The 24,966-nt window shown below is 47.9% G+C and overlaps 3 protein-coding genes across 3 annotated transcripts; 1 reads left to right on the top strand and 2 right to left on the bottom strand.

Moving 5' to 3' along the window:
* Positions 1–83: 83 nt before the first annotated feature.
* LOC131261366 (phosphoribosylformylglycinamidine synthase) lies at positions 84–6,142 on the bottom strand. The gene is made up of 5 exons (XM_058263384.1): positions 6,036–6,142; positions 4,596–5,106; positions 3,757–4,518; positions 1,572–3,638; positions 84–917 (listed from the first exon to the last, which is right to left on the bottom strand). Exons 1-5 carry the CDS (start codon positions 6,111–6,113, stop codon positions 262–264), a joined length of 4,074 nt encoding a protein of 1,357 aa, XP_058119367.1. The 5' UTR covers positions 6,114–6,142; the 3' UTR covers positions 84–261.
* A 450-nt stretch (positions 6,143–6,592) lies between these two features.
* On the top strand, positions 6,593–11,314 carry LOC131271860 (ras-related protein Rab-30). The gene is made up of 4 exons (XM_058273419.1): positions 6,593–6,989; positions 9,892–10,304; positions 10,380–10,630; positions 10,701–11,314. Exons 2-4 carry the CDS (start codon positions 10,049–10,051, stop codon positions 10,896–10,898), a joined length of 705 nt encoding a protein of 234 aa, XP_058129402.1. The 5' UTR covers positions 6,593–6,989; positions 9,892–10,048; the 3' UTR covers positions 10,899–11,314.
* Positions 11,315–11,418: 104 nt separating this feature from the next.
* On the bottom strand, positions 11,419–24,104 carry LOC131272538 (sodium/hydrogen exchanger 9B2). The gene is made up of 9 exons (XM_058274297.1): positions 24,094–24,104; positions 15,429–15,582; positions 15,278–15,362; positions 14,967–15,212; positions 14,730–14,902; positions 12,906–13,673; positions 12,708–12,830; positions 12,387–12,642; positions 11,419–12,325 (listed from the first exon to the last, which is right to left on the bottom strand). The coding sequence occupies exons 1-9, from the start codon at positions 24,102–24,104 to the stop codon at positions 12,171–12,173; spliced, it is 1,971 nt and encodes a 656-aa protein (XP_058130280.1). The 3' UTR covers positions 11,419–12,170.
* Between the last annotated feature and the right edge of the window lie 862 nt (positions 24,105–24,966).

Raw genomic sequence — 24,966 nt, 5'->3', positions numbered from 1 at the left:
TCGTGCTTACTTTTAAGGAGAAGCCGTTTACGGCCTGTTGTACTCGCATATAGGCGACATTAGGCGTGAGAAAGGTACCACAATTCCCTTTTCCTTAAGCCATGAGCTTGACGCTTTATTAGGAAAGTATCTTAAGCATTAGATTACATTAAGAGAATGAGCAAGAAAAAGAAACAAAATAAAGTAAAAAGGATAATTACGCAGCTATGAAATTATGCTGATTAAAAAGCATTGTCGCTTTTCGGACGCTTTTCGTTGTTGTTACTGCTTGCCCACACACCACAAGTAGGCCTCGTAGAACATCGACATCCAGGGCGACGCGTTTCGGAGCGGGAAATCAGCCGTCACATAAGGCCACTGCCACATCTGCACGCAACGCTCCGGGTGCGGCATGATGGCCAGGTGGCGTCCATCGGGCGAGCAGACACCGGCAATACCGAGCGGACTACCGTTCGGGTTCATTGGGTAGCCCTCGGTCGGATTGCCCGCATCGTCCACGTACTGCATCGTGACGCACTGCTCCACCGCTAGCCGGTCCCGGGTGGCGTCGCTCCGGAACGCAAAGCGACCTTCACCGTGAGCAACCCAGCAGCCGAGTACGCTTCCCGCCAGCCGGCGTAGCATCAGCGATTTACTCGCCGGGATCCGTAGCGTTACCCAACGTGATTCGAACTTCTCCGACCGGTTACCAACCAGTACGATCTCTGGAACGGTGTCCTTCGCGGTGGTTGCCGGTTGCAAACCCGTCTCGACCCAACCGATCAGTCCCATCAGCTGGCAGCCGTTGCAGACGCCGAGCGAGAAAGTGTCCGTACGCTGGCGGAAGTGCTCGAACTGGGGCGCGATCGTACCGTTGTACTGGATGCAAGCTGCCCAACCTTTGGCCGACCCGAGCGTGTCTGCGTAGCTAAATCCACCTGCGGAAGAGAACGTCATGGTTAATTATATGCTCACAAGCAAAACCATTTCAGCCCATAAAGGAACAACATGTAACATATATCTTTAAGTTTGTTCCAATATAAATAAGTTTGTTATGCTTGGAACCATTGAAAATTTGGTATTATTCGGAATTAATCTTAAATTCAATTTCAGTTAGTGTTATTATACGGAAAACAATATTCTATGTCCACTACGTTTCCCTACGTGTTTAACACTAGAATTTAATTAGCGATGATTTGGACCCCAACGCAATTTTTGTTTTTAATATCCCGGAAGTGGCTGAATATTTTATGAAAATATAAAAAAGTCTTTCTTAAAATCCAAAGATCCACTGAAGAAACTTTCTTTTTCAACACGCTATAATTTTGTCATTTTTGAATATTTTTCTGATCTGTAAACGGCTTCATTTTAGTATATTTGATTAGTGTCTTTTGGCGTTTTTGGGTTGTTGATGCACATTTCTATCATGGTCTTAGTGTTAAAGTTTATGTTCCAATAAAATATTTGAAATCAATCGTAACATCAAATTGAGCTAGTGACGAAAATGATATTGTACGTCTATTACCGATACGTTTCTCTTCAAAAACGCATTACCTTCAGTTCATAGAAGTGTGTACTAAATTTGAACTTACCAGGAAATACGATGCCCCGGTATCGATCCAGCGTGGTGCGTCCTTGGAGCAAATCGTTCATCACTACATCGTGCACCTCGAAGCCGGCCGTGAAGAGAGCGGCAGCCATCTCCCGGTCACCGTTCGTTCCTTCCTCTCGGATCAAAGCAACACGCGGCCCGGTGGAGGCGTTCAGCTTCAGATCCGCGTACACCGTGTCCGGATTCAGCTTGGACACGTATCGCGGTCCAGTGCGACGCTCAATGCCCGTGTACTCCTCGATGGCACTTGCTTTCGCTTTCTGCAGCTTCTCAATTTCGAAGCTGATCGATTCCCAGCGGTTGAACAGATTGAACAGACTGTCCTGAAGGAGGATCTTTTTCGCTCCCGCTCGCACCGTCACGGAGCTGCTCGAATGAAGGTCACCCACACCGATGCCCCTGCCGATGGCGAAGCACGGCACGGAAGCCCGACGGAAGGCACTCAGCACCCCGTCGGCATGCGTCTGCTGAACCTCCAGCACCCAACCACATTCCTCGGCGAACAGAACTCGCAGTACGTCGACCTCGGCCGTGCTGCCCTTCGGGAGCAGTTGCTCGAGATTCAGTTCCACACCACTGAGGCCGGCAAACGCCATCTCTAGCACGCACGTGACCAACCCACCGTCGCTACAATCGTGACCCGAAAGCAGCAAGCCCTTGCGCAACAGCTCCTGCGTTACATTGAACGCATTCTTGAGACACTCGGCGTTGGTAATGTCCGGACAGTCGCCACCCAGCTTACCGTAGCACTGCGCCAACACTGAGCCACCCAGCCGGAACTGAAGCCCTTCGATCGCCACGTACAGCAGCGTCGTGTCCCGTCCGAGTGAGGCAGCCTTCAGATCGGGCGTGACCTTCACCGTGACATCAGGACACGGGGCGTACGTCGAGACGACGAGCGTACCCGGACTCACCACCGTTTCGCAGTGCACGCGGGCCGCCATCGAGAGCGAATCCTTACCCCCATCGATGGCAATACGCAGCTGGCTCATAAGGGCACACATTGCTTCGCACGCGTCTACCAACTTGGCTCCTTCACCCGGTACCTTCGCGGCCCACATCCAGTTACCCGAGCACTTCACGTCCGCCAACTCGCTGATGGCGACAAACACTAGATTCGAGAGTGCCTCGGCCACCGTCATCCGGGCGGCCTTCGCTGGATCGACCAGTCCCTTGATGGGTTGGGCACCGATCGACGTTGCGATACCTTCCCGCGCAAAGTGCGACACGGCGACGAGCCCAAAGTCGGCCAGAGGCGTATGCAGTGGTCCAACGCATTGCTGCTGCGCAATCAAACCCGTGACGGAACGATCCACCTTGTTAGTTAGGTAGCGCTTGCTGCCAACCGTTGCCGCCGACAGGACGAGTCCAAGTGCCTCCGGTAGACGCACTTCACCCGGCGCGGGTTTGAATTCATCCACCCGCTCGTCGAGACGTGCCAGTTTGAACTCCTTCTGGGGCATCTTTCCGAGCACGTGATCGAGATGCATATCGAACGGAACATGCGCAAGCTCCTCGGTACACTTCGAACGATCCGCCAGCTTGTCCGCGGTCTCATCGAACTCCCGCTCGACAAGGGTAACGTAGCCCGTTCCCGTGACCTTGCCCACGAACGATACGGGGCAGCGTTCACGGTCACAGATCCGCTGCAGCAGCTCACGACTGCCGGCGTCGATCAGGACGGCGTTGTTCTCCTGATACTCGGCACCCCACAGCTCCAGGGTGGAAATTGTTGGATCGCCTAGCTGGAACGCCTTGGAGAAGATAACGGCACCGGCACAGCCCGGTTCGACCAGCTCCTTCAGCACGTTACAATTACCGCCAGCGCCCTGATCGTGGATCGCGAGAATCGGATTGTGCTCTCCAAGTTCGATACAAGCCCGCACGACACGGTTCAGCTTGTTCTCCATCTCCGCATCGCCTCGCTGAACGGCGTTAAAGTCTAGCTCCGTGTTCGTACTGTCGCCCTGCACGTCAACCGAACTAGCTGCACCACCACCGACACCGATACGGTAAACGGGACCTCCGATTTTTGCCAGCAACATTCCTGAAAGAGAGTAAATTAAAGTAAGCATATGTTGAACTGAACTAGTCTAAACTTTATGTAAACAGCAATAAACAAACTAGTTAAAAATTTGTTAAAAATACTCTCCCTAAACAATTACCTTTCTTGGGGTCCTTTTTGTCCACCAGATCTGAATCCATCGTCCCCACACCGCCGCTGAACATGATCGGTTTCACGTACTCCTTTCGCCGACCATCGGACTGCACCGTGCCGTACGAAATGGCAAACCCACAGATGACTGGCTCCCCGAACTTGTTACCGTAGTCCGAAGCACCGTCGCTCGCCTCAATCAGTACCTTCAGTGGGCGCGCGAACGATCCTGGGTAGTCTTCCTCGGTTTCGTATGGTAGCTTATACCCCGGTATGTTCAACATTCCCACGCAGTACCCGGCCGTACCGGCAATCGGTAGCCCACCACGACCAATACTCTGCACATCCCGCAACCGACCGCCGGTGCCAGTCGTTGCGCCACTGAACGGCGAAACGGCCGTTGGCATGTTGTGTGTTTCGGCGGTAAAAATCAAATCCGAGCGTACGGTTCGTTCCACGAACTTCCCCGGACCGTCGAAGCTTGAAGCACGGAGCGCCCGGTGCTCGTAACCCTGGATCGCACTGCTGTTGTCGCTAAACTTGACCGTGTTGTTTGGGTTCGTGTAGCGCTGCGTGTCGCAGATCATCTCGATCAGCGATTGGGCCTTCGGTTTGCCGTCGACCGAAATTTTGCCCTTGAAGAACCAATGGCGCGAGTGCTCGCTGTTGCACTGGGCGCAATCGAACAGCTCCACGTTGGTCGGATTGCGCTTCAGCACGTTCACGAACAGGTTGGTGTAGTACTCGAGGTCCCACTCATCGAACGCGAGTCCTGAAATTGACCGTCCACGTGTTAGCTGAGGAAAAGTTCGATTCTACGTGTACTGTAACATCACAATGTCAGCTTACCATTTTTAACGTTGATTTCTTCCAAAGCCTTTCGGCCTTTTTCGAGCATTGGCACAAAGTGCCACTCCTCCTTTGCATGCGAAATTGTCTCGTAAAAATCGTTCACCGGCACATTTCGCTCCGTGTACTGACACTGCGTCATCGGATCGTGCAGCACTCCCAGCAGCGAGGAAACGATGGTCGATTCGTTCGTTCCAACGGTCGCATTCAGTCCGATCAGGTACCGCGTGGCCACTTCGATACGTTCAACAAACTCCAACCCGAGGTTATGGCAAATGCTAACACTGTTTGTGCTGCTTGCGGTGGAAAAGTTAAACCGTGGACCAATCTCGATCGTCACCTGTGTCGGACCGGCCACGAGCGTTGACTTGCCAGTTAACTGATCTACAGCATCCACCTCTTTGAGGATCGACTGAAGCTTGCGGTCCACATCGGCCGGCAGTTGCTCGTATCGGTTGTTCTGCACGTAGAAACATTTCTCTGTCTGCAGCGATTGTACTGATGAGTTTACCTAGGGAAGGTGAAAAAAACTAATTAAAACATGAAGGCCGTTTACAAAAAAGGGGGGTAACGCAATGCTATTTGTAATTTGTGTAAACAACTCTCCCTCTTAAGGGCTTATCAGCTTTGAGCGACTAACCATCGGACGTCATCTTAACTACGACCACGGGGATCGCGTAGACCCGGATCGATAAGCGTCAGGAGAGTATGCGATCGTTGCTGAGCAACAACCTCGATTTGATGCTTTCTCTGTTACTGACACAGTTTTGCCTGGGATCGTCTGATCTGTTTGTTGTTATTACTTCGCATTGAAAGTTACAAAAACAATCAGATCCTGTTCCTACGCAATCCACTAACCGTGCAACAAATAAGATTATGTTATACGGGATTGATCTGTTTTGCTTGTTGTTGCCAACGAAAGAAATAATATTCATTCGGTTCGGCGAGATGAGCATTCGATTGGAAAAAGCATGCAAATTAAAAGTAATTACAAATCAAACCCGCAAATGGAGTATTATTTTGCTCGGTAGAGTTTGAAACATTTTATAAATTAAAAACAAATTATAAGACAAAAACATGTTACCACTTAAAACACGTTTCTATCATCTTGAGCCAAAAACAGCTGATTATTGAAAGCGAAAACAAAAACCTTTTTTGTACGCCAACACGTGCACACGCTCGCACACAAACATGCGAAGCACATCTCCAAGAAACCGGATTTATGCTTCTTTGAGACGCTCGAGGAAGGTCGTCAATCAATGTGCTCTGCTATTCTTATGCGGCACTTTTTTCATCAATCCAATTCCACAACTGCTTAATTCAATTTAAGAACAGGAAGATCGCACTACTTTATCCTGCACTTTGATCTATTGTTTGCACAAATAGTATGCTCAGGGATTTGGATAACCACTTTAATAATTGATTTTGTGTTTTACTAACCTCCTTCAGCGACTCAAGAATAGCCGCCGTCTTCGCCGAGGAAAAGGCTCCAGCAGAATAGTACCGAACGATCGCCATGGTTAGAGCGCACTGATTGGGGAGATCGCGATCGAATTAAATTCTGGTTCGGCGCGGGTTTCGCTGATAGATCAGGAGTGTTCGTGTCGCAACTCGAAATGTAATGCTACAACAAACCCCGAAGCGAACACAATACCATACGAAATGTTTCAAATTTTTATGAAATATTTCACATTTCATGAATCGGTTTGCCAACCGGTATAAAATTGAATATAAACCGTTAGTATCCAGTAACCTTGGTCAAACGTGGAAACTAGAAAAGATGGTCAAAATATAGTAACTACTTGCGACAAAGTTGTGTGTCTTTAATAGACCGTTCGTTTGAGGGATCATTCGTTAATATCGGTTCAAAGACTAATAAGTTATTAACAAAATAGTTATTTAAGCCATTCTTTCAACTTTGTACGAGGAACCTTGGTGAAAAAGTAAATATTTTGATTGTCAGAAAACCACATCCCCCGTCAGTTTGCAAATAGCGTTCGAAGTGAGATGTTGTCGCTCCCGTCGCGAGTTGTGTATTGATTCTAAAAGTGCATTTTCCTCGATGAAAGTATCTCCGCTGTGGTGGACCAACTGACACTATAATCCGTAATGTTGTGAATAAAAACTTTGGCCAAAGGAAAGAGCTCAAAGCGTAATCTCCAGCGGACATCTTTTCATCCGTCTCCCAAGAAGCTGCAAGTGCATTTCGAGTACGACAATCAGTTTGCATTGTGCATCGTCGGTGGTGAAACCTTGAAGGAATATTTGCAATCGTACTTGCATCTCTAGGAGGCAGTTATCACCAGCATCAGTAAATATTCAACTCATCCCTACTGCCGTTTACATCCACCCAGATGGAACGTTTGTCGGAGAGTTGCAGCGGATAAACGAATGGTAAGACGGCCGCTGGGAATGAGTGTGGAGGATTCGAGACAAGTGCAATCTCTCCTCTGCTGTTCCATCGTGCATTGCAATCCGCAACCTAGTTGCATCGTTGATGAGGGTAAAATGCAATAACGCTGTGACCTAGTGGTGCACAGCACGTTGCGCACCTCGGGGCCCAGCTGTTCTGGTTGCTTGTTTGTCGAAGCAGTCTTCACAAGCGAAGCATAAAAACATATACTGGCTATGTAAGGACCCAGGGGGCAAAGGAAAAAAAACAGTACCCAAAAAGAAGGTAAACGGTTAAATTACGCTTTGCTCGATGCTTACTCATCGCGGTCAACATCGAGGGGGCCACCCCGTACGCCTACACCAGGTACCCGAAGAAGGCCAAAATAAAAATGAATGTCAAAGAAACCGGATAAAAAGCAGGGCAACGGAAGAAGCAAACGGAAATCCAATCCCTCGTTGTTTCCACTGTACGGTCAGGGCCAGTAGTGTCCGAACAGCTGGCCTATGAGATCACCGGAGAAACGACGGGGGAAGGACGGCGGAAAGAAGTGTGTTGAATTTATTAAATCCTCAACCCCCCAAGTTTTTGCCTCGCAGTTTGCGTTTTGCTAGCCAAAGCTTCGGTGGTGCCTGGAGGAAAGCTGACGCCGGAGGGTTTAACCAGCGGAACGCATCACAGCGGATGACCCCTCGCTTGCCGCGGCGGATCCGCGAGCACGAAATGTGATTAACGGTGTGGAATTGTATCACCTCTCAAGCACGACGACGATGACGGCAGTCCGCTGTGGTAAAATTGTCGGTGATGGTCAAAACCAACCGGTTTACTCGCTGGGGATGGCCTCGTTTTACGCAAAAATAAAATAAAACCAACTCACCCAAGAACTAGCCACCATCATCGGGCCAAAAAACAACTTCCTACGCCTCGTTTCTAATTGGTCGAGACCAGTTCCCCGTCCCGCATCCATATTTGGCAGGAATATCTGGACCGGCGCGAAGGAAACACTATTAAGGATACAAATTGCGAGCTAGAGCAGCAACACAAAAGGACCTAATTAATAAACGGCCCCTTATCTTGTCCCGAAGAAGAGGACCCCAGTGTGCCACCGAGGCGGATTACCTGCGCATTGTGTTACGTGAGTAGGGGGCACAGCGTTGGTCTACTACTCCACTCCTGCAGAGTTTGTGAAGTAAAACAAAATCGACCCCACGAATGCTGAGCGACGCGTTCAATTAAATTGATTGATATTGCGAGAGTGGAGTGAACGAAACGTGGGGTTGATTTTGGTGGCCATTGAAGCGTGGCGGATCGTTCATCGGAATGCTCCGGCAATAGTGTGTATACTGTGTTGGTGTCATCCGTGTCAACTGCATCCCCTGGGGACTAAGTTTTTGCTGCTCCACATTGTGCCGCTTTAACATGACGAAATTGTGACTGAATTTGTAGTCCAGCGAGTGAATTTCAGTCTGTGAAAAGATAGGTAAAAAATATCAAAATTATAAACTGTGATAAGAGCGACTTGAACGCAATCGAATGGTGGATATCGTTTGATAAGAAAAAATAACGCGATAGTGATTGGAACAAGAGTGCCAAAAACAAAACCGCGACGGTATCTCTAACATGATGTTGAAACATTAAGGTGCGCGCCAGTGGGATTGTTATTTCCACTGAGTTATTGTGCATAACTTCCGAAGGTGTCTGCAAAGTTTAACAGTTCGCTGCGCTCTCCTTTTGTATCCGGATGAGTCATGGTGGATCCTTCAACGGAGTCATGCGCTGCTAGAGACGGCATCAACACGCAGGCACACAAACCCACGTGTGTGTTCGTATGGCGTTTAAAAAAAATATACTAAAATAACAAACCCGCCCCGCCGGCTCACCCTTCACATCGTTCAACTAATGGCCGGGCCCGATTTTGCTAGTCAACGGCGAGCAACACCCCTCAAGGACAAGGACAGGAGAGAAAACAACGTCTGAAATGCGAGGTGCAGCACTCTCATGGAAAATGCTAACGCTCCGGTATGATTGCATGGAACAAAAGCATTGAAGGAAAATAATAGAAAAGTGCACATAAACCAAGCCAAAAAAATTGTAAAGAAAAAGAAAAACGCCTTCATAAAAAATGTACATCCACAACGAAAACGAAACCAATGGCGAAAGAAAAATGGTACCAAGGCAGAGGTGGGAAAACCAGAAAGTATAACTAACTAACAACAAGCGGTGCAGCACGTGAGAAACGCACCTCCGCAGATGCAACTGCACCGATGTTCAATTACGAACGGTGGTGGCCTACAAACGAAAACTGGGCAGCATTAAATGGCTTTGCTGCCACTAAACTCGCACGTTTAAAGTAAAACCACTAACCATTGAACTATCGCCATTTTGTTCGTGTGGACTTGGTGCAAAAGCATATTGGAGGCGAAAAATCGAAAGTCTTAAAGACCGAAAGGAAACACCGAAACACTTCACTGATTGGACTGATTTAGTAGGCCGCGGGGTGTTTATTGCGGGAAGAGTTTTTCTTTTTGTTTTAAGGTTCCTTCGATTCGTTGAACCCCTTCTCCGGTGCTCGGGAAGGGGGTTCGTTGTCCATCGAAGACGGCACGCAGCAACAACAACAACAAGCACACTAAAACCATGTAAGCCACGCAATGGCCACCGCGCAAGAAATTGCGGTCAGTTGCGATGGCACGAGCTTCTTTAGGCGTGCGCGCGTGTCCCGTGTGCGCGCAATTTTACGATTTACTATGCCAGTTTTTTTTCGTACACATCGTGAAGTTCCCGCAGTCTGCTTGAAAATGAAAAAAAGATTCACTTTTCAACACGTCTAAAATAACGAACGGGCTACTTCGGTCCGAATGATTTCGTCGCCATTCAAAGCCGTGTGTTTCCTTCTCTTTACAGAACCTGCTTCTGAAGCGAATGGTTATCGGGAATTTGTGCACGCTTTTCCGGTCTCCTAGTCACCACTAGGTCAAAATTGTAACAGGATCTCGTGGGAAGATCCGTGTGAGTGATCACCAAATTGTATTAAGCAGCAAGCAGCAGCACCAGCGGAGGAATGGAAGACTACAAGTTCCTGTTCAAGGTCGTCCTGGTGGGGAACGCAGGTGTGGGCAAAACGTGCCTGGTCCGAAGGTTCACGCAGGGCCTGTTCCCACCCGGCCAGGGTGCCACTATCGGCGTAGACTTTATGATCAAAACGGTCGAGGTAGACAATCAGAAGATAAAGCTACAGATCTGGGACACGGCCGGGCAGGAACGGTTTCGTTCCATCACCCAGAGCTACTACCGGTCCGCGTCCGCCCTAATATTAGGTAGTATCAACGATTAGCACTTAGTCCATCGGCTCGTTTCAAACCCGAACCCTACATTCGTTCCTTGTGTTGCAGTTTACGACATCAGTTGCCAACCTACGTTCGACTGTCTGCCGGATTGGTTGAGGGAAATTCAGGAGCACGCCAACTCGAAGGTCCTTAAGATTCTCGTTGGGAACAAGACGGACCGGGACGATCGAGAAATTCCGCAGGATGTGGGGGCCGAGTTCGCGAAGCAGCACGGTATGTATTTCCTCGAGACGTCCGCCAAGCAGGCCGACAACGTCGAGCGGTTGTTCTACGATATTGCCGCCGTGTTAATAGAGGTGAGAGGGGGAGGTCCGTTTGCAACACTGATGCGAAGAAATGATTCCATACGACTGTTACTCTTTGCAGCAAGCGCGCACGAAAGAATTTACGCTACGCAGCGAAACGAGCGTCCTGACGAATCTCTCGCAAAAGACGATCTACCATCCGAGCTGCTGTAGCGTCGGCGATCGGAATCATGCCAGCAACAGTGACGCCCACTACTCGGACAGCTCCGGACCGGCGAGCCTTGGCAGCAATAGTGGTAACTTCATCACCCAGCAGTAGTGGACAAGCCCGCGCACTCGAAGTTAATCAAAACCAAAAACAAGGGGATAAACCAGAAACGATATAAATAGGGAATTCAATTCCTGGATGTTTTAAAGTGAAAAAAGATAGACGTGTATCTAAGCTTTGAGGGGATGAGAGCAAACAGTGAAGCCTAGTAGAGTGTCCATCATTTGGGATTTTCCTCGAGACACAACGCAGGCCCCACAGAAGAGAAACCGAGAGAAAGTAGGCAAAAGACAGGCAAATGCAACGAGAATTATCATTCTACCAAAACGCACCGGACCGGCGAGGAAGGGTGGTTTGAAGGCGATGAATCCGGAGGAGGAGGGTCTGTAGTTGCCTTCGAGCCGTTGGTTAGAGCTAAGATTTTAGACTATGTTCCTGTGTTAATATTAGAAGTAATTGAATGAATGAATGGATGGATTTACAAAAACATTGCACACTTCCAACGCCACTTTGTTTTCTCGAGCTTGTCCGAAACACGGGTCAAAGAAACGTTTGTTGGCTGGTTTGGGTAATACTACGCTGTACAATAACACTGTACATTAACTTTTATTAATATTCTATCGTTATAATGAGCTTTAACAGTGCTACTTGCTACTACTTGCGCTTGCGAGTACTATTTCACCGTCGGGGCGCATCCCCGCTAGGAATGTATTTATCACTACTACACTGCTCAAGACACTCCATCGTTCTAGCTTCCGGTGGATACATACTAATTGCATATTCGCCATTTCGCTGCGGATATGGGTTCCCTTCTAGTCCTAGTGTATGGCTCCAATATATTGAATCGCTTGCGAACAAAACCTATCCTTCGGTAATCAACGGCTGGGGGAAATAGTTCTTTCTCCCCTTGGGTAAAATAGGTTGTTCCTTATGATTGATTTTGTCGTTGGACTCGGAATGGTTGGGGGCATTTAAAAGATGGCATTGTGCCAGGCCCATAACAATTAAGCATTTTACATTACATTACAGTAAATACGGTATTTCAAAGAAAACAAAACACGAGCAGTACGACACTCGCATACCCGTCGTATCCTAGCAACCCTGATACTATTCCTTCTCTGATCGGCATCTTACTCCCGGGCCTTTTTGTTCGGTCCATTTTCCTTAACTTACAACGGTAAGATGGTGAAGAGCTCATTTTGATCGGTACGTTTGTCCACCTGGGTTAAGCGAGTGTCTTCCACGCAATGCCACGCAAAACGGGCGTAAATATCAAAAGATCCGTTACCGAAACGAGCTCCGAAACGCTGGTGACGCTCATCTCTACTTCGTGATGGTGAAGGCAGCAGCCGGCTGGGCGTTGGAGAGTGTGTTGGCGGCCGTATCCTCATCCGCAATGCCCTCGATGTCCTCTCGCTCTTCCTCCTCGTCGATGATACTGATGTCGTGCAGCGACGGCCGGTGGCTTCTTCGCCAGCCTGCGGAAGCAAACGGATTGGACCCTTTTTTTTATTGGATTTCCGGATATGATCCTAACACCTAGCGTAAACTCACCATCCATTGGCTCGAGCTGCTGTTTCGTTTTCTTCAGAAGCTTCGTGCCGGTCACGGAAATGAGAATGGCTCCGAGCGGTGCCGTCAGGATGATGCTCAGGATGCATACCATCTTGACCAACTCGGCGTAGTGGACCTCTTCCTCCGTGCGGTTCTCGTTCGACATGACCGTCTTCAGCGCAACCGGACCGAGTGCCGCTTGTACCGTTGCCTTCGACATCCAGGAGATGGCAACGAAAATCTACGGAATGGAACGATCGTGTGAGAGACACGTTTTCGTGACACCACTGTGCCGTTTAAAGGTACCTTCTCCTTCACGTTCAGTTTGTCACCGAAAGCGATTGCGACCGTCGTCAAGATTCGTATCACAGCCACCACGTAAATGCTACCGACTCCGATCGACACGATGTGGGGATCCAATTCGACAATCTAACGAATGATGATAATGGAACAAACGATCAATTGAAGCGGTACTTTCGATAAGCACGCACACTGCACCCTTACCTTAATCGATGCACCGGTAATACCGAACAGGATCGGCTCGAAGATCATCCAGAAGATTTCGAATGCCGTCGAAACGGGATTATCCTCCAGCTCCCAGCCCTGCCCGCACCAGAAGTACGAGGCGGTGAACGCGGCAAACACCACACCGAGCGGTCCCGCTCCCTCAAAGTGTATCTTTTCGCTTCCGAACACGGCCAGTAGCCCACCGCCGAACAGCATGAGCGTACGGATCGGCACCACGTACGCATCACCCGGTTCTGGCACGTACTTGCACAGGAAACCCCAAACGACCCCGAACCCTAGCCCACCGATGATGCACACGGGGGCCTGTGCAATCTGCAGCCCGAGGCTCTGCGTGCTGAACATGATGCTCGAAATGATACCGAACCCGGCCACGGACACCGCATCGTCAATACCGGCGACGGCGATGATCAACGTCGGAATACCCTTCACCACACCGTAGCCCTTGGTGCGCAACCGAAACAGACAGGGCACGACGACGGCTGGCGATACCGCTCCGACGATGGAACCGAGCAGGATACTCCACATCCACGGCAGCTCGAGGAAGAACCGGGCGCACACCGCGATCAGCGAGCACTCGACGAACCACGGGATGAGGCCGAGCTTCAGGATGGTTTTGTAGATCTTCTTAAAGGCCGTCGGGTCCATTTCAAGCCCCGCTCGCACCAGAATGATCACCAGTGCCAGCTTCCGCAGCTCGGCCGTTACGACCTGGAAATCGCCGTCCAAGTTCACCCATCCAACGTTCTGCAAAGCGAAAGCGTTTGAAGTTGTGCGTTTAGCCTACTTTTAGGGTGCATCGAATAAATGCATTGGATATGACACCTAATACTATTTTAATGCTTAAGCATACAATTCCGTTGTTTTACGAACTAAATAACGTTCTAACTTTTTCCATAAAACGAATTTAGCTATTTTTTATATTTTAAATGTTACTCAAAAATGTAAGCCGATATTTTTTTTAACGTGGAACAGCTCTTCTGGGGCTTGCACTAAATGTTTCAAGCGGGAAATTTGTAACCTTGCTTGTAAGCTAGCATTGATATTTCCCAGAATCTCTTATCTTATCTAATTTTACCAACGACCATAGTAACAAACCGTGATTCCTTGAAGAAACAAAAAAACTTTCCTTAACGTCTCTAAATTTGATAATCATTCCGAGCATAATAAGTGTTTAAATGAACTTCTATCTTGCTCCAGATTTTCCAAACATTGCTCTGCCACGCCGCAGCTAGTGGCTTCCTTTACGCTTCATACCCAACACACCGGCGGATTAAGTTGCACTTAATCACTGGCTCATAAATACCAAGCGCCTCGTCTAAGCAGATGCAAAATGGCCGAGGTTTTGCACCGATCACCGGCGAATGCATATGCAATCATCACTTCATCAATCTTCCGCGCATTCCTTGCGGGTTCGCAGAGCACGCGTAATACAATAACCGCGTGCCACAGTACGCTTGCAGCCGCCGGGACCTGCCACAAACGTAATGTGGAACAAATTTTGCCTCCACCACCGAATGGCTCCGTATCCCGAAGCGTAGAGCTAATTTATTATCTACGATCATTTGCGTTTCGAGCCTAATGAGTCGTGCGCGGGGAAGGTCTTGGGTCATCTCGCCGATTCTTAGACGGCGGCATTTACTGCCCCATCTCGTTGGCTGTTTTTTTTTTTGCTTTTGCTTCTTGTCTCCACCAGGAATATATAACTCACTCAAAGAAAGTAACCGGATTTGTGGGCGGTTTGTTTACGCGCGCTCACACTTCTGAATGGACTTCCCGGAACGAGGCACGTGGGAAACTCACCTGAAACAGTATGCCAACCATCAGCATCCCGATCAGTCGCGGTAACGTCGTGAGCGAGATGAGAAAACCACCGAAGTTGGCGGCCACCGTCAGCACGACGAGCTGGAACAGCTGTCCACCCGGTGCGGCCGAATCGCCGATGATAACGTACGCCGTTACCCAGAGCAGGACGCCTGAAATGGTCCGTGATCGTCGGTATCAGAACATGAAACGACCAAACGAAACGAAAACCCCTACCTATGAGAATGATGGACAGGATGCGGGCAAACTGGCGGTAGGACGGGCACAGCGGATAGGGGCAGATCTTCTGCCAGCCGGGGGGTTCCCACGAGGGCGTTGTGTACTCGACCCGACACCGCATGCACAGCGAGTAGATCCAGGACTGCTCCAGCCGGGAGTTGTCGAAGTCTCGCTCGATCTTTTCCAGCGCCTCGGAGAACGACTGCTTTTTGGCCCGGCCTCCCGCTTCCCCATTGTAGCGATCTATGGACACAATCATGCAGTCATTAGCAACCGAAAATGACTACTAGGTTGTCACATTCCCTTACCGCTGTTTAAAGAGGAGGTGTCGAAGTTGTTGTTGTGCAAGTTACTTTTCCTCCGGACTGGCCCATCCTCGGAATGGTGCGATTGCTGTTGGGAGAAAAACAAATAACAATTTTAAAGGAAAACTCTTGCCACACCAAACCTCTCCTGTACCTGTGATATTTTCCGTTTGTTCTGTTCGAACGCCAGGTTATCGTGGCCTAATCGCTCGACGACCGGTTCAGTGATGATGCTGACCTTGCGCTTCGTATCCCCGCTGGACGAGTGGGAGGACGTGTTCCCTTCCTCCGAAGGCATTTTGATAATACTGAAGTGAAAAACGAAGGTATGCAAACATTTTGTTAGTTGAGTTGAAAGTTTTGTTAATCGAAGCTATATGTTGCGAAATGCCACAAATATAACTATGCGCAAATTTTCATTATCAATGAATTGTTATAAATAATCAACATAAATTACGACTTCTGAATAAAATGTAGTTTTAAATATTGCAGGATAGGCCAACTATTATATCTAGATTATGTTTAAGAGGAAAATAAGATGTTGTCTGTTGACTTGGTTGTAATATGCTCGTATAATAGTTTGTGATGTTGGTACGTGTAGTAATAACCTTCAAGCTGAATGTTATCGATTAGTTTTAGTTCTCCTAGGAACCATTTTTTATATTATTATTATTCAATTTACTACACTTTATTCATGGACAGTTCATACTTTTGAACAGTCTCCCTAATTTAGAGAGGCGTTTTGTAATGTAGAACATGTTAACTAAGGGAAATTTGCTTTATTTTGTTTGTGCCAACAATCTTTACAGTGTTTGTGCAGGTTTAACTAATATAAAAATATAATATGTTTCAGGTATTAATTTTTAAGCAAACCAAAACAGAAATTAAAGTTTATAAATTGGTCTTATCAATTTTCTACTGCTGATTTGAGCCTAGCAAATAAATGCGTGAAATGCGGGCATATTTATACTCTCAAATTTACTTTTAACACTCAGCCGCCATTTTAAATGGCGGAAAATGAACTCAGTCGGAGTTTGTAGAGTTAAATTCCAGAAGGCCAGTGATATCTTACGATCGTTAGTTGTTAGTAGTAATCGAAGTTGAATCGCCCTTTACTGATGAACTGAGCATCTCCGTAACGATTTTCCACAAGCCCCCCTCCCCGAGATAGAAAAGAAAATTGCGCCCTTTGGAAAAGCTAATTTGCCTCCCAGCATATCGCATTGAGCTACAATTCGGGAGGGTTTTATCGACAGATTTAGAACCACGTCTCACGCAATTGCTTGGTTGCTACCGATGCAATTGCTCGGACAACGACCGGTCGCATTTTTCTAAGGTTAAAATTGATTACACGCTTCAAGTAATAACCAGGTAGCCTGCCATCGGGACTGCCTCGGTGATAAGATCATCGATTGGAGATCTATGTTCGGCCAGGTTGAGTCTTGTACTTTTTTGCGGCGCGAATATCCTCCCATTCGTTGCTCCATTCCACTACGATGTACTCGATGCAACCACGTGGCGTCGAGGTGACGTCGACTCCATTCGTATCTTCTGCCGTACCAGCTAGCCAGTCAGACAGCCAGATGGAGATGGCCCCCTAGGAGGCTGACGTTCCTGCCAAAGGTGCACGAGTTCGGTTGCACGCTTGCCGTGCGCCGCGGAATTCGAACAATCGGCAGCTTCGCGACCCGCCCTTTATTTGACGCTTCAACAATAATTATTGTTCCACGGGCAGCCATTGCCTCGCCGGTGGCAGTGAACGTGCGGGGGTGTGTATGTGTATGTGTCGATGAGTGTTCATTGCAGGCAGACGATTGGGAAGTGAACTAGAACTTGAACTTCGGTCGGTGTGAGAAATCAGATTGTAAAACAAAAATCCGATCCAATGCATGTTCCCGTTTCAACGGCAAAAGATAACAAATGGAAATGGTTGTGCTCCGTTTAACTGTTGGCGAATAGGGTCGAGTTGCTTTGAGGCATAAATGGCTGAAACTGCTCTACTAAGGAAACAAATCTTGCACTACGGCTTAAAAACCTTCAACTTAGAAGATATGGCCTAAAAAAGATTACGCCAATGTTGACGATCCAGACGATACGACGATCGTATCGTAGGAGCACAAGTCCGGTATGTAACCGTGGCGTATCATTAGGCGGCCGAATGCACAAGGTCCACTATCAAATAACAGGGAGTCACGAGATCCAGCCGGTGGGTGCCAGCAATTAGCCAACCGGATGTTTTGGTGGTGTCCAGTCCACCTCAGGTGTCTACCTCATGGGCCGGGAGCTGCAGATAACTGCACCTGAGAATTGATGTAATCATCGCGTCTCAGATCGTGCGGATCGATGTCTCGCTGGTGTGTCAGACTTATCTCAGTTTGGCGGGGAAATAATAGAATGGACATGGGAAATCGGTTTGCTCCAGTTTCGGTTGACAGATCGTCAGCTTTACCGCCAACTGCGTCATCGGGACCGGGTACGCAGAGCCATGGTGGTCTACATAAGATGGTGCATATTCTTGATACTGTAAGAATGGCCATTGTTGATGGGTACACCTGGTACATTGATCATCTGCCGGCGGCGAGGTTTATCTGTAATTTCATTCTTATTTCGTTTAGGCTTCCCAAATCATAATCGATCAGTATGTCTGCAGGCGATGTCTGGAGCTTCAGACAATTGGTTGAGTTGAATGGTTCCGAAAATTAATAAGATCTTTAGTGTGATAGTGAACGGCTAATACCAGTTCAATCCGGACTGCTCGAAAAATACTTGTCAATGTCAATATTAACATTAGAAACCTTCCTGCGAAATGCGTCTTCGGCACAATCCTATCGGAATGGGTCAAGGTGGTTCTAATTATCATGTTAGCCGCACGATAAGGCAAAACTCCAGCGACCGTGGGGTTCATAATTGAAATACTTAGACACTAAGCAACACCTCCGATACACCCGGAGGAATTTGTTGACGAAGATAGTTAGTAGCGATAGCGAACAACACCTTATTATGGTGCTCTGATTGGGAGGAACCTGATTGTGTCATTAGTATGCCACACTGGGCAAACAGAGTTCGTAGTGCATCGGGAGAGTAATCGCCAATCAATTTGTATATTGTCCATCCGCAGTCACGATCGGGACACTTGGTTTACTAAATCAATTCGAGCGGTTGCTTTCTTGGCGCGATCTTGTGCTCTAGCCGTAAGCCAGACCAACCGTCGGATTCCACACGAACAGACGCTATTAGCACAAGGACCGATTTGGCCGATGGGTAAGCAGGTGTTAATTCATTAAGCAACTGCTAATCGAATCGATAACCACCACAAAGGCCCACCGATCTGGCGTTCGATCGCGAGCTGTGTCCTGCTTAGCCGCGGCTGTAGAGGTTTAATTGGACCGAGCTCAAATTGCTGCTAAGTGCTACTGGAAACATATCCTCCCTACCTTTCTGCTCTTTCTCTTCTTTTCCACCTGCTGCCGAGGATACTCGTGTAGGGAGGTTTATTTTGGTTCTCAATTACCATTCGCGAAAGCCTTTCGGAGTAATCTGCTCTGATTTGCGGATCGATCGGAATACACAAAGCTATTTTGCGAAACCATGTTGTTGCACAACACGCTCAATTATCGTAGATATTATATGGGCGCGTATATAAGAATCGATTGCAAAGAATTAACGATAGTTCATAAACCATTCTAAGATGTATTTTTATGTATTTACGCATTCGTTTCTATTCAACCGAGACAGCAAGGTTTACCGTGATGCATATATGGTAATTTGTTCAAGTAATCAATATTTGATGTAAATTAAACTATGATAATCTAAAAGTGACCTTATGCTAAAACTGATTTATATGTCTGTCAGTAGCGCTTCAGAAGAAAATTATCGAGGAAAAGAGTGCACCCCAGAAATGAACTTCTCCGATGGTGACACGTGGCAGTTACTATTCCCCGAGCACTTTCCCATCTCCTGAACTGCAAGGTGATAAACGGTTCGCGTCGGTCCGGCCATTATCATGTGAGTCATGTGAGTCACGACCGGAAAACATACGCAGCCATGAAAACAGAACGGGCATCATGATCGGCATCAGACCTGACACGATGATGATGGCACAATGATGAGTTAAAAACCTCATCCCAATCCATGGCGTACGGTCTCCCAGTGGTGATAAGTATGCTAAAGAGTGTCGAGACAAAATACTCGTGGATTGCTAATAATCCACCACTAGGTAACGGTGTTTTCCTCGCTAGACTCAAACAGAATTCCCGCCAGTAGTAGTTGTTCTGCAGTCGGTGGCGGGCAAATAATTGAATTGATCTTCAAACATCGCATCCAGTTAACGCTACTATTCAAGTTCATCGTTTTCCTCTCGACAGGAAAAAAGTGCCTCATGTAGCCCACAAAAAAAACAAGAAGATCACGATTTACATCCAACATCGAGCAGAAAACCCCACCGCGGACGTCACCGCGCCAAGCATTACCGAAGCGTTTAACAGCTTTTTCTTCCCTGCCGCCAACGCAGGGCGTCCCAGAATGCCCGAACGAGGTGACATAATGCTAGTCGAAAAATTGGCCGACCAATTGGCACGCCTCGGATGACACGAAACCGCCCCGGCTGAGGTATCCCGGTGCCCATTAGGTGCCACGGGCGCTCACAACGCTAACGGGGTGGGCTAACGTCAATCGTGCTAATCGCGCCAACCATTATCGCTCGCCGAGTCGATCGATCAATCGTTCTGATTGCGCCGAAAGAGGAGCCAGAATCAATTGGATTAGGACGCAAACGACCGTCATCCCAGTAAAGCACTGTACGATGGACGGAAATGGTCAGGGTGGGTTAGCGCAGATGCTAAGGTCCAGACGCTCAACGATCATCTACTCCGGAGGATACTAAGCAAAGTTACGAATTTGCTACCATTTGGTTTACTAAAGGTCTTCCCAGAGGTTGTAAGTTTTCACAAGATTGCAGTGACAAGATTGCAGTGATCTAAGCAATCTAATTCCTATCACCCCGGGATACGGACACAGTTGCATGTGGATGGGCGTAAATGTCAACCAGTATCTTAAACGATCCTTTTAACAATATTTTATTTTTCGGTTCAATGTACAATAGAGCATTAGAAAAAATATTTGGAAAATCGTTGTTAATTTGATATTTTTAAAAAGCAATATTACACTAAAAGTTTATTTATCTAATAAAGTATTACTTTATTCACAAACTTAAAGAAATACTTAGATTTTTTTTCAGAAACAAACCTGTTGGTTAAATCCGTCAATGGTTTGGAATATGGTTGGAACGTCTCTTCTTCACAAAGCTAGCGATGAATTTTTGTTTATAATGCCAAGCTCGCCGAATTTACCGACATCTAGACTGATTACGTAACTGTCTATATTCAGCTTGTTCAATCTGAGTGGAACTTCAATTCCCGACACCCTTGTTGTTGACATGCTAACCGACGTTAAAAGGATGTTACTTGGATGGCTTTTGAGCAGAGATGACCACCTGCGTCTGCGTTTGCATAAGAAGGGTTATTTCGTGACCCTCGATTGCTGTTTGGTCCGGTGCTGGGACGTAACCATTTATCACCTAGCCGGTAGAGTACCGGAACCAACCCGATTGCCAGTGGAAGATGCGTCGGAGAAGGTGGTCGATGAACTGTGTGTGCATACGGGAACAGGTTACGTACCGCATTGGGGCAATTTTTGTATTCCTATATGTAAATCAAATGCTCACACGAGCATTTCTGCAGACATAAAACATCATGCATCCACTTCCTTTACGAGGGTTATCTCTCTCCCATCACCAGCACGAGGATCCGTTTGCCATGAACAAAAAAATAATACACTCGAACGACATAATTAGAGCAGTGGGACAAACAAATCTATTGCTTTCAATAAATCCAATTGAGTGATTGGACTCACTTTCCTTCATCCTAAGATACGAACCCGCTTCGCTTCATAGTACGTCACACCAAACGGACACATTAAATGGCGTTAAATTCAATTGCATTAGCATCAACATGCCGGGCTCCATTCGGGATCGCCCCGCATCGATTTTCCGGTTGCGTCCAGAGCGAGCCACTTTGGCTCAACTAAATTGCTCGTCGACGACAACTTGGCGAAACGTGTGAACTTTGTGCACTCGCGTTTGGCCAGGGTTCATTCGGGGCACGTTCTTCGCCGCTGTTGCGAATGTCGGTGGTCTCGTGCGAGTCGCGTGTTTGCTGAATTTCTCTCCCATCAGGCGACGATCAATTACGTCAAGGATACTGGCCGGATGGGGTTCGCCATTTTGACGCAATTCGGTGGTAGACCGAAAGGAAAAACATATCAATGACCATTAACGACCCAGTCACTGGAACGGGTCAATTAAATTGTCTATCTAGCGAATATTATGTTTATACGCTAATAAGTGTTCCAGCGTGTAGGGAGAAAAGTCGAGAAGAGTTAAACGACATGGAAAAAACATTTGACCACGAATGACGTCAGTATCCTCCAACGGTTAGTTTGAGAACCACCATTTTTGACCATCTGGTTTGGTCTAGCTTTTTGATTAACATCTAATAAAAATTGCTCGCTTTAATCGATCATTATGAAAGCAAATACGGTTCGGTTAACGAATAAATTAAGAGTCAAAAAGGGTTTCGCACAAATTCAAACTAAACAACGTAGATGGTTTCAGGCAATAAAAAATAAACCATGCCTTTCAACAACATCTCTAGTGTCATGTTGAGTGCAAGAGCTGTCGATCCAGATAAAGAAATCCCGCCACAGCTATAAAGCAGTATATGTCTTCCTGCCCGGTTTGGTTGCATCTGATCTTAATTTTAAATTATAACGAAAGAAAAAGTATCACTAACAGTATAACTAGCTCGCGCACATTTTGGAGCTAGTGGCGTTGGGAACAGGCCCGGCGCGAAGATGGATGGCCAACTTTCGTCACCGGCCAAGGGGTGTTTTTCTTCGTGTTCTTCGCGGCTCAACGTGGCTACCGGATTTTTCCCGCCTTCTGCAATGCGAGCCAGCAGTCCGCGATGCCCGTAAAGGGAATCCCCGGCCAGAAACGTGTTCCATTCTGCGTGCCCAAGACGTGTTTTCATTCCATTTACAGCTAATTGCTGCAGACTCACCCTCGGCCGCGCCGCAGGGGAAGGGTTCGTGAGCGGGGCGGGAACCCTGGTGCGTCGGTGCATCAGAATTTAATAAATCAATTAAAAGTTAATCAATTAATCAAAGCTTCATAATTGCCATGGCGCACAAGAGGTGCATTTTTACACAAGAGGCAGCCCATTGATAACGCTCGGTATGGTAGCCCAGGTGCCGAACGACCCTATCTATACCCCGCATGTACACTGTCTTCCCACCCATTTAACCCCGAGGACGATAGTCCACGATTGACACGGCGATGATTTGCGGCGCAACGAACGAATGCGGCGCAATTAACGGCACACGTCCGTGTCCCTTCCTGCGCTCATCGGCTTCACTCCGGCGTGTGTGTGACGGTGACCTTTGCCGGTAGTTTAGCCTGGCCTAAACTTTATCCAGCACCGGGTGGCCACAAATCCGACCCGCAATCGATTGCCTTCTTGGGAAGGCAAAAATTGGGCACCCTTTGGAGTGGCGCGGCCAACCGATGGCAATGGGAAATTATCAATCTGCACACGCACACCGAACGGCAACACATGATTGTGCGCAACTTTACGGGGTCGCACCTTGTAGTAGCGGCTTATCGCCGGGTTTGTTTAATGTTTTCCACCACAACAGCATGTTTTCAACCAACCGTTGCGTGTTATTTATTGTGATGTTGCTAATTAAATGGGGTGCAACCCCGTGGAAACTCGGCAACGACCGTGTGCTTGGCAGTGGCTCGCAATTTAATCTCTAGCTTTAATTGTTCAATGGCCTGCAAGTGGCACCTTCCAACTATTCAGATATAAAATTTGGACCAATATTTCAACAATTTTGTTTGGAAAGTAACCTCGAACATTTTTGTTATATTCCACAAAGGACCAGGTATATCATTGTTTGGCAATCTCAAGATCCCACGAATGTTTGTTAGAAGTTCTTCATTTAACTTAGAGATACTTCATCTCGCCTTTTGCTAGTTACTTCCATAATTCAATTATTAATTGTCATGTATGCTCGATTTTCATACGTAATGTTAAACTACCTTAAAACCGTACTAACTGCTGGCCTACCGAAGGCCTCTCAGAAAAGCCGAGTTGATCTAAGCTGACCCGATCATCAGTCAGGTGATCGTACTCTACGCACGCACCCCGACGTATCGTTGACGCACAGTTCTCGGTTCGTGCTGCCAACTCGAGATGGGATGCACAAAATTACCTCGCACTTGATGAGGAAGGTACACCGGCCAGAGAGCGGACAACGTCCCCGGTTGGCCTGGTATGTATGTAGGAATACTACTGTAACGAACTATCTGAACCCGGAGGTCCCACGAGATTCGCCAGGCTTTCAGTGTGCAAGCACAAATGAAAACAGCTCGAATTCCAGCTGCGGTCAGGTCGTGGGAATCGTTCACACCAATCAATCGGCACCAATTGGGCCGCCGTGTTAGTCCGATTGCACTACCGGGCAACAATGCCTCCGTGTGCATGTGCATCGATGCCCCATCGATGCCGGGATCGAAACGCACCCTCGGAAGCCACCTGTCGCACGATACATGGGGAACCGATCGAACTGTTTGCAGTGTGCGGTTACAAGCGGAAACAGTTCGAAAAAAATAAGTTGTGGCACGCGTGTTGTGAACGAGTAAAGGGAATGAGTGGGCGCTCGGAGGGGTGTAGAAGTGCAAAGCATTGATCTATAATTACGTTTTCTTCATGATTTGGCTCCGGGAGGGTGTCCGGGTGTCGCTGCAACTACTCCAAAATGGGGGATCGGGAACGGCAAGCCAACCGTGCAGCTGGTAGGAAATGCAACGGAGGTACTCGACACACCGCGACACAGGGGACAGAAGGGGCCGATCGCCGGGGGTCACCACCTAATCTCACGCCTGCAATGGCCGCCTGCCTTCGGGGGGGATCTGTCACGAGCTTGCGCCGCTAGAGGACGAATTATGAATAACGAGTGGCTGCACGCGCCACGCCAACCACGACCCGAAGCACTCCACTTACGGCTTCTTCCCCTCACTTTAAGTACCAAGTCCGCTGTTGCGAAGTATTTATGGAGATGATCCTAGCCGATGCAATCTGTTCTGATCCACTGCGCCGGGCCGGGGGCACACGGATATTGGGTAGACCTTGCTGCTGATGATCTCCGCAATATCTGGGACTACACGCAGTGTACACTGGTTACACGAAGCACTGGCATAGATTCGAGCGACTTTTGTCAGCGATCAACACGCAGCAAGATACTGAAGCTCCTTACTTGTGCCAGAAAAGTGTATCAAACAAATCCCGCACAAATCAACGTCGAACGTTGTGATACTCAAGCACACCACCTAAGTCCTGACTCGGCACCTTATCGTGACACTCGTTTTCGACGATCCCGCAAGCAATAACAATAAAACCCCCGTTCAACCCAACAGGATATACACAATTCCAAGCTTGATCTCCAGGCGAATCGCCGCAGGACTCCACTCGACAAATCTCCGAACCGGACGACGGATTGCCAGCGACTATTCGGTACCCACGGTTCGGTACCCTTATTTATAAACTAGAAACAAACACCCGCGTCCGGCTAAT

Source organism: Anopheles coustani, chromosome 3 (genome assembly GCF_943734705.1).
Source record: "Anopheles coustani chromosome 3, idAnoCousDA_361_x.2, whole genome shotgun sequence".
NCBI lineage: Eukaryota > Metazoa > Arthropoda > Insecta > Diptera > Culicidae > Anopheles > Anopheles coustani.
The sequence above is the reverse complement of the archived record's forward strand: the minus strand, read 5'-3'. Positions and strand labels throughout refer to the sequence as shown.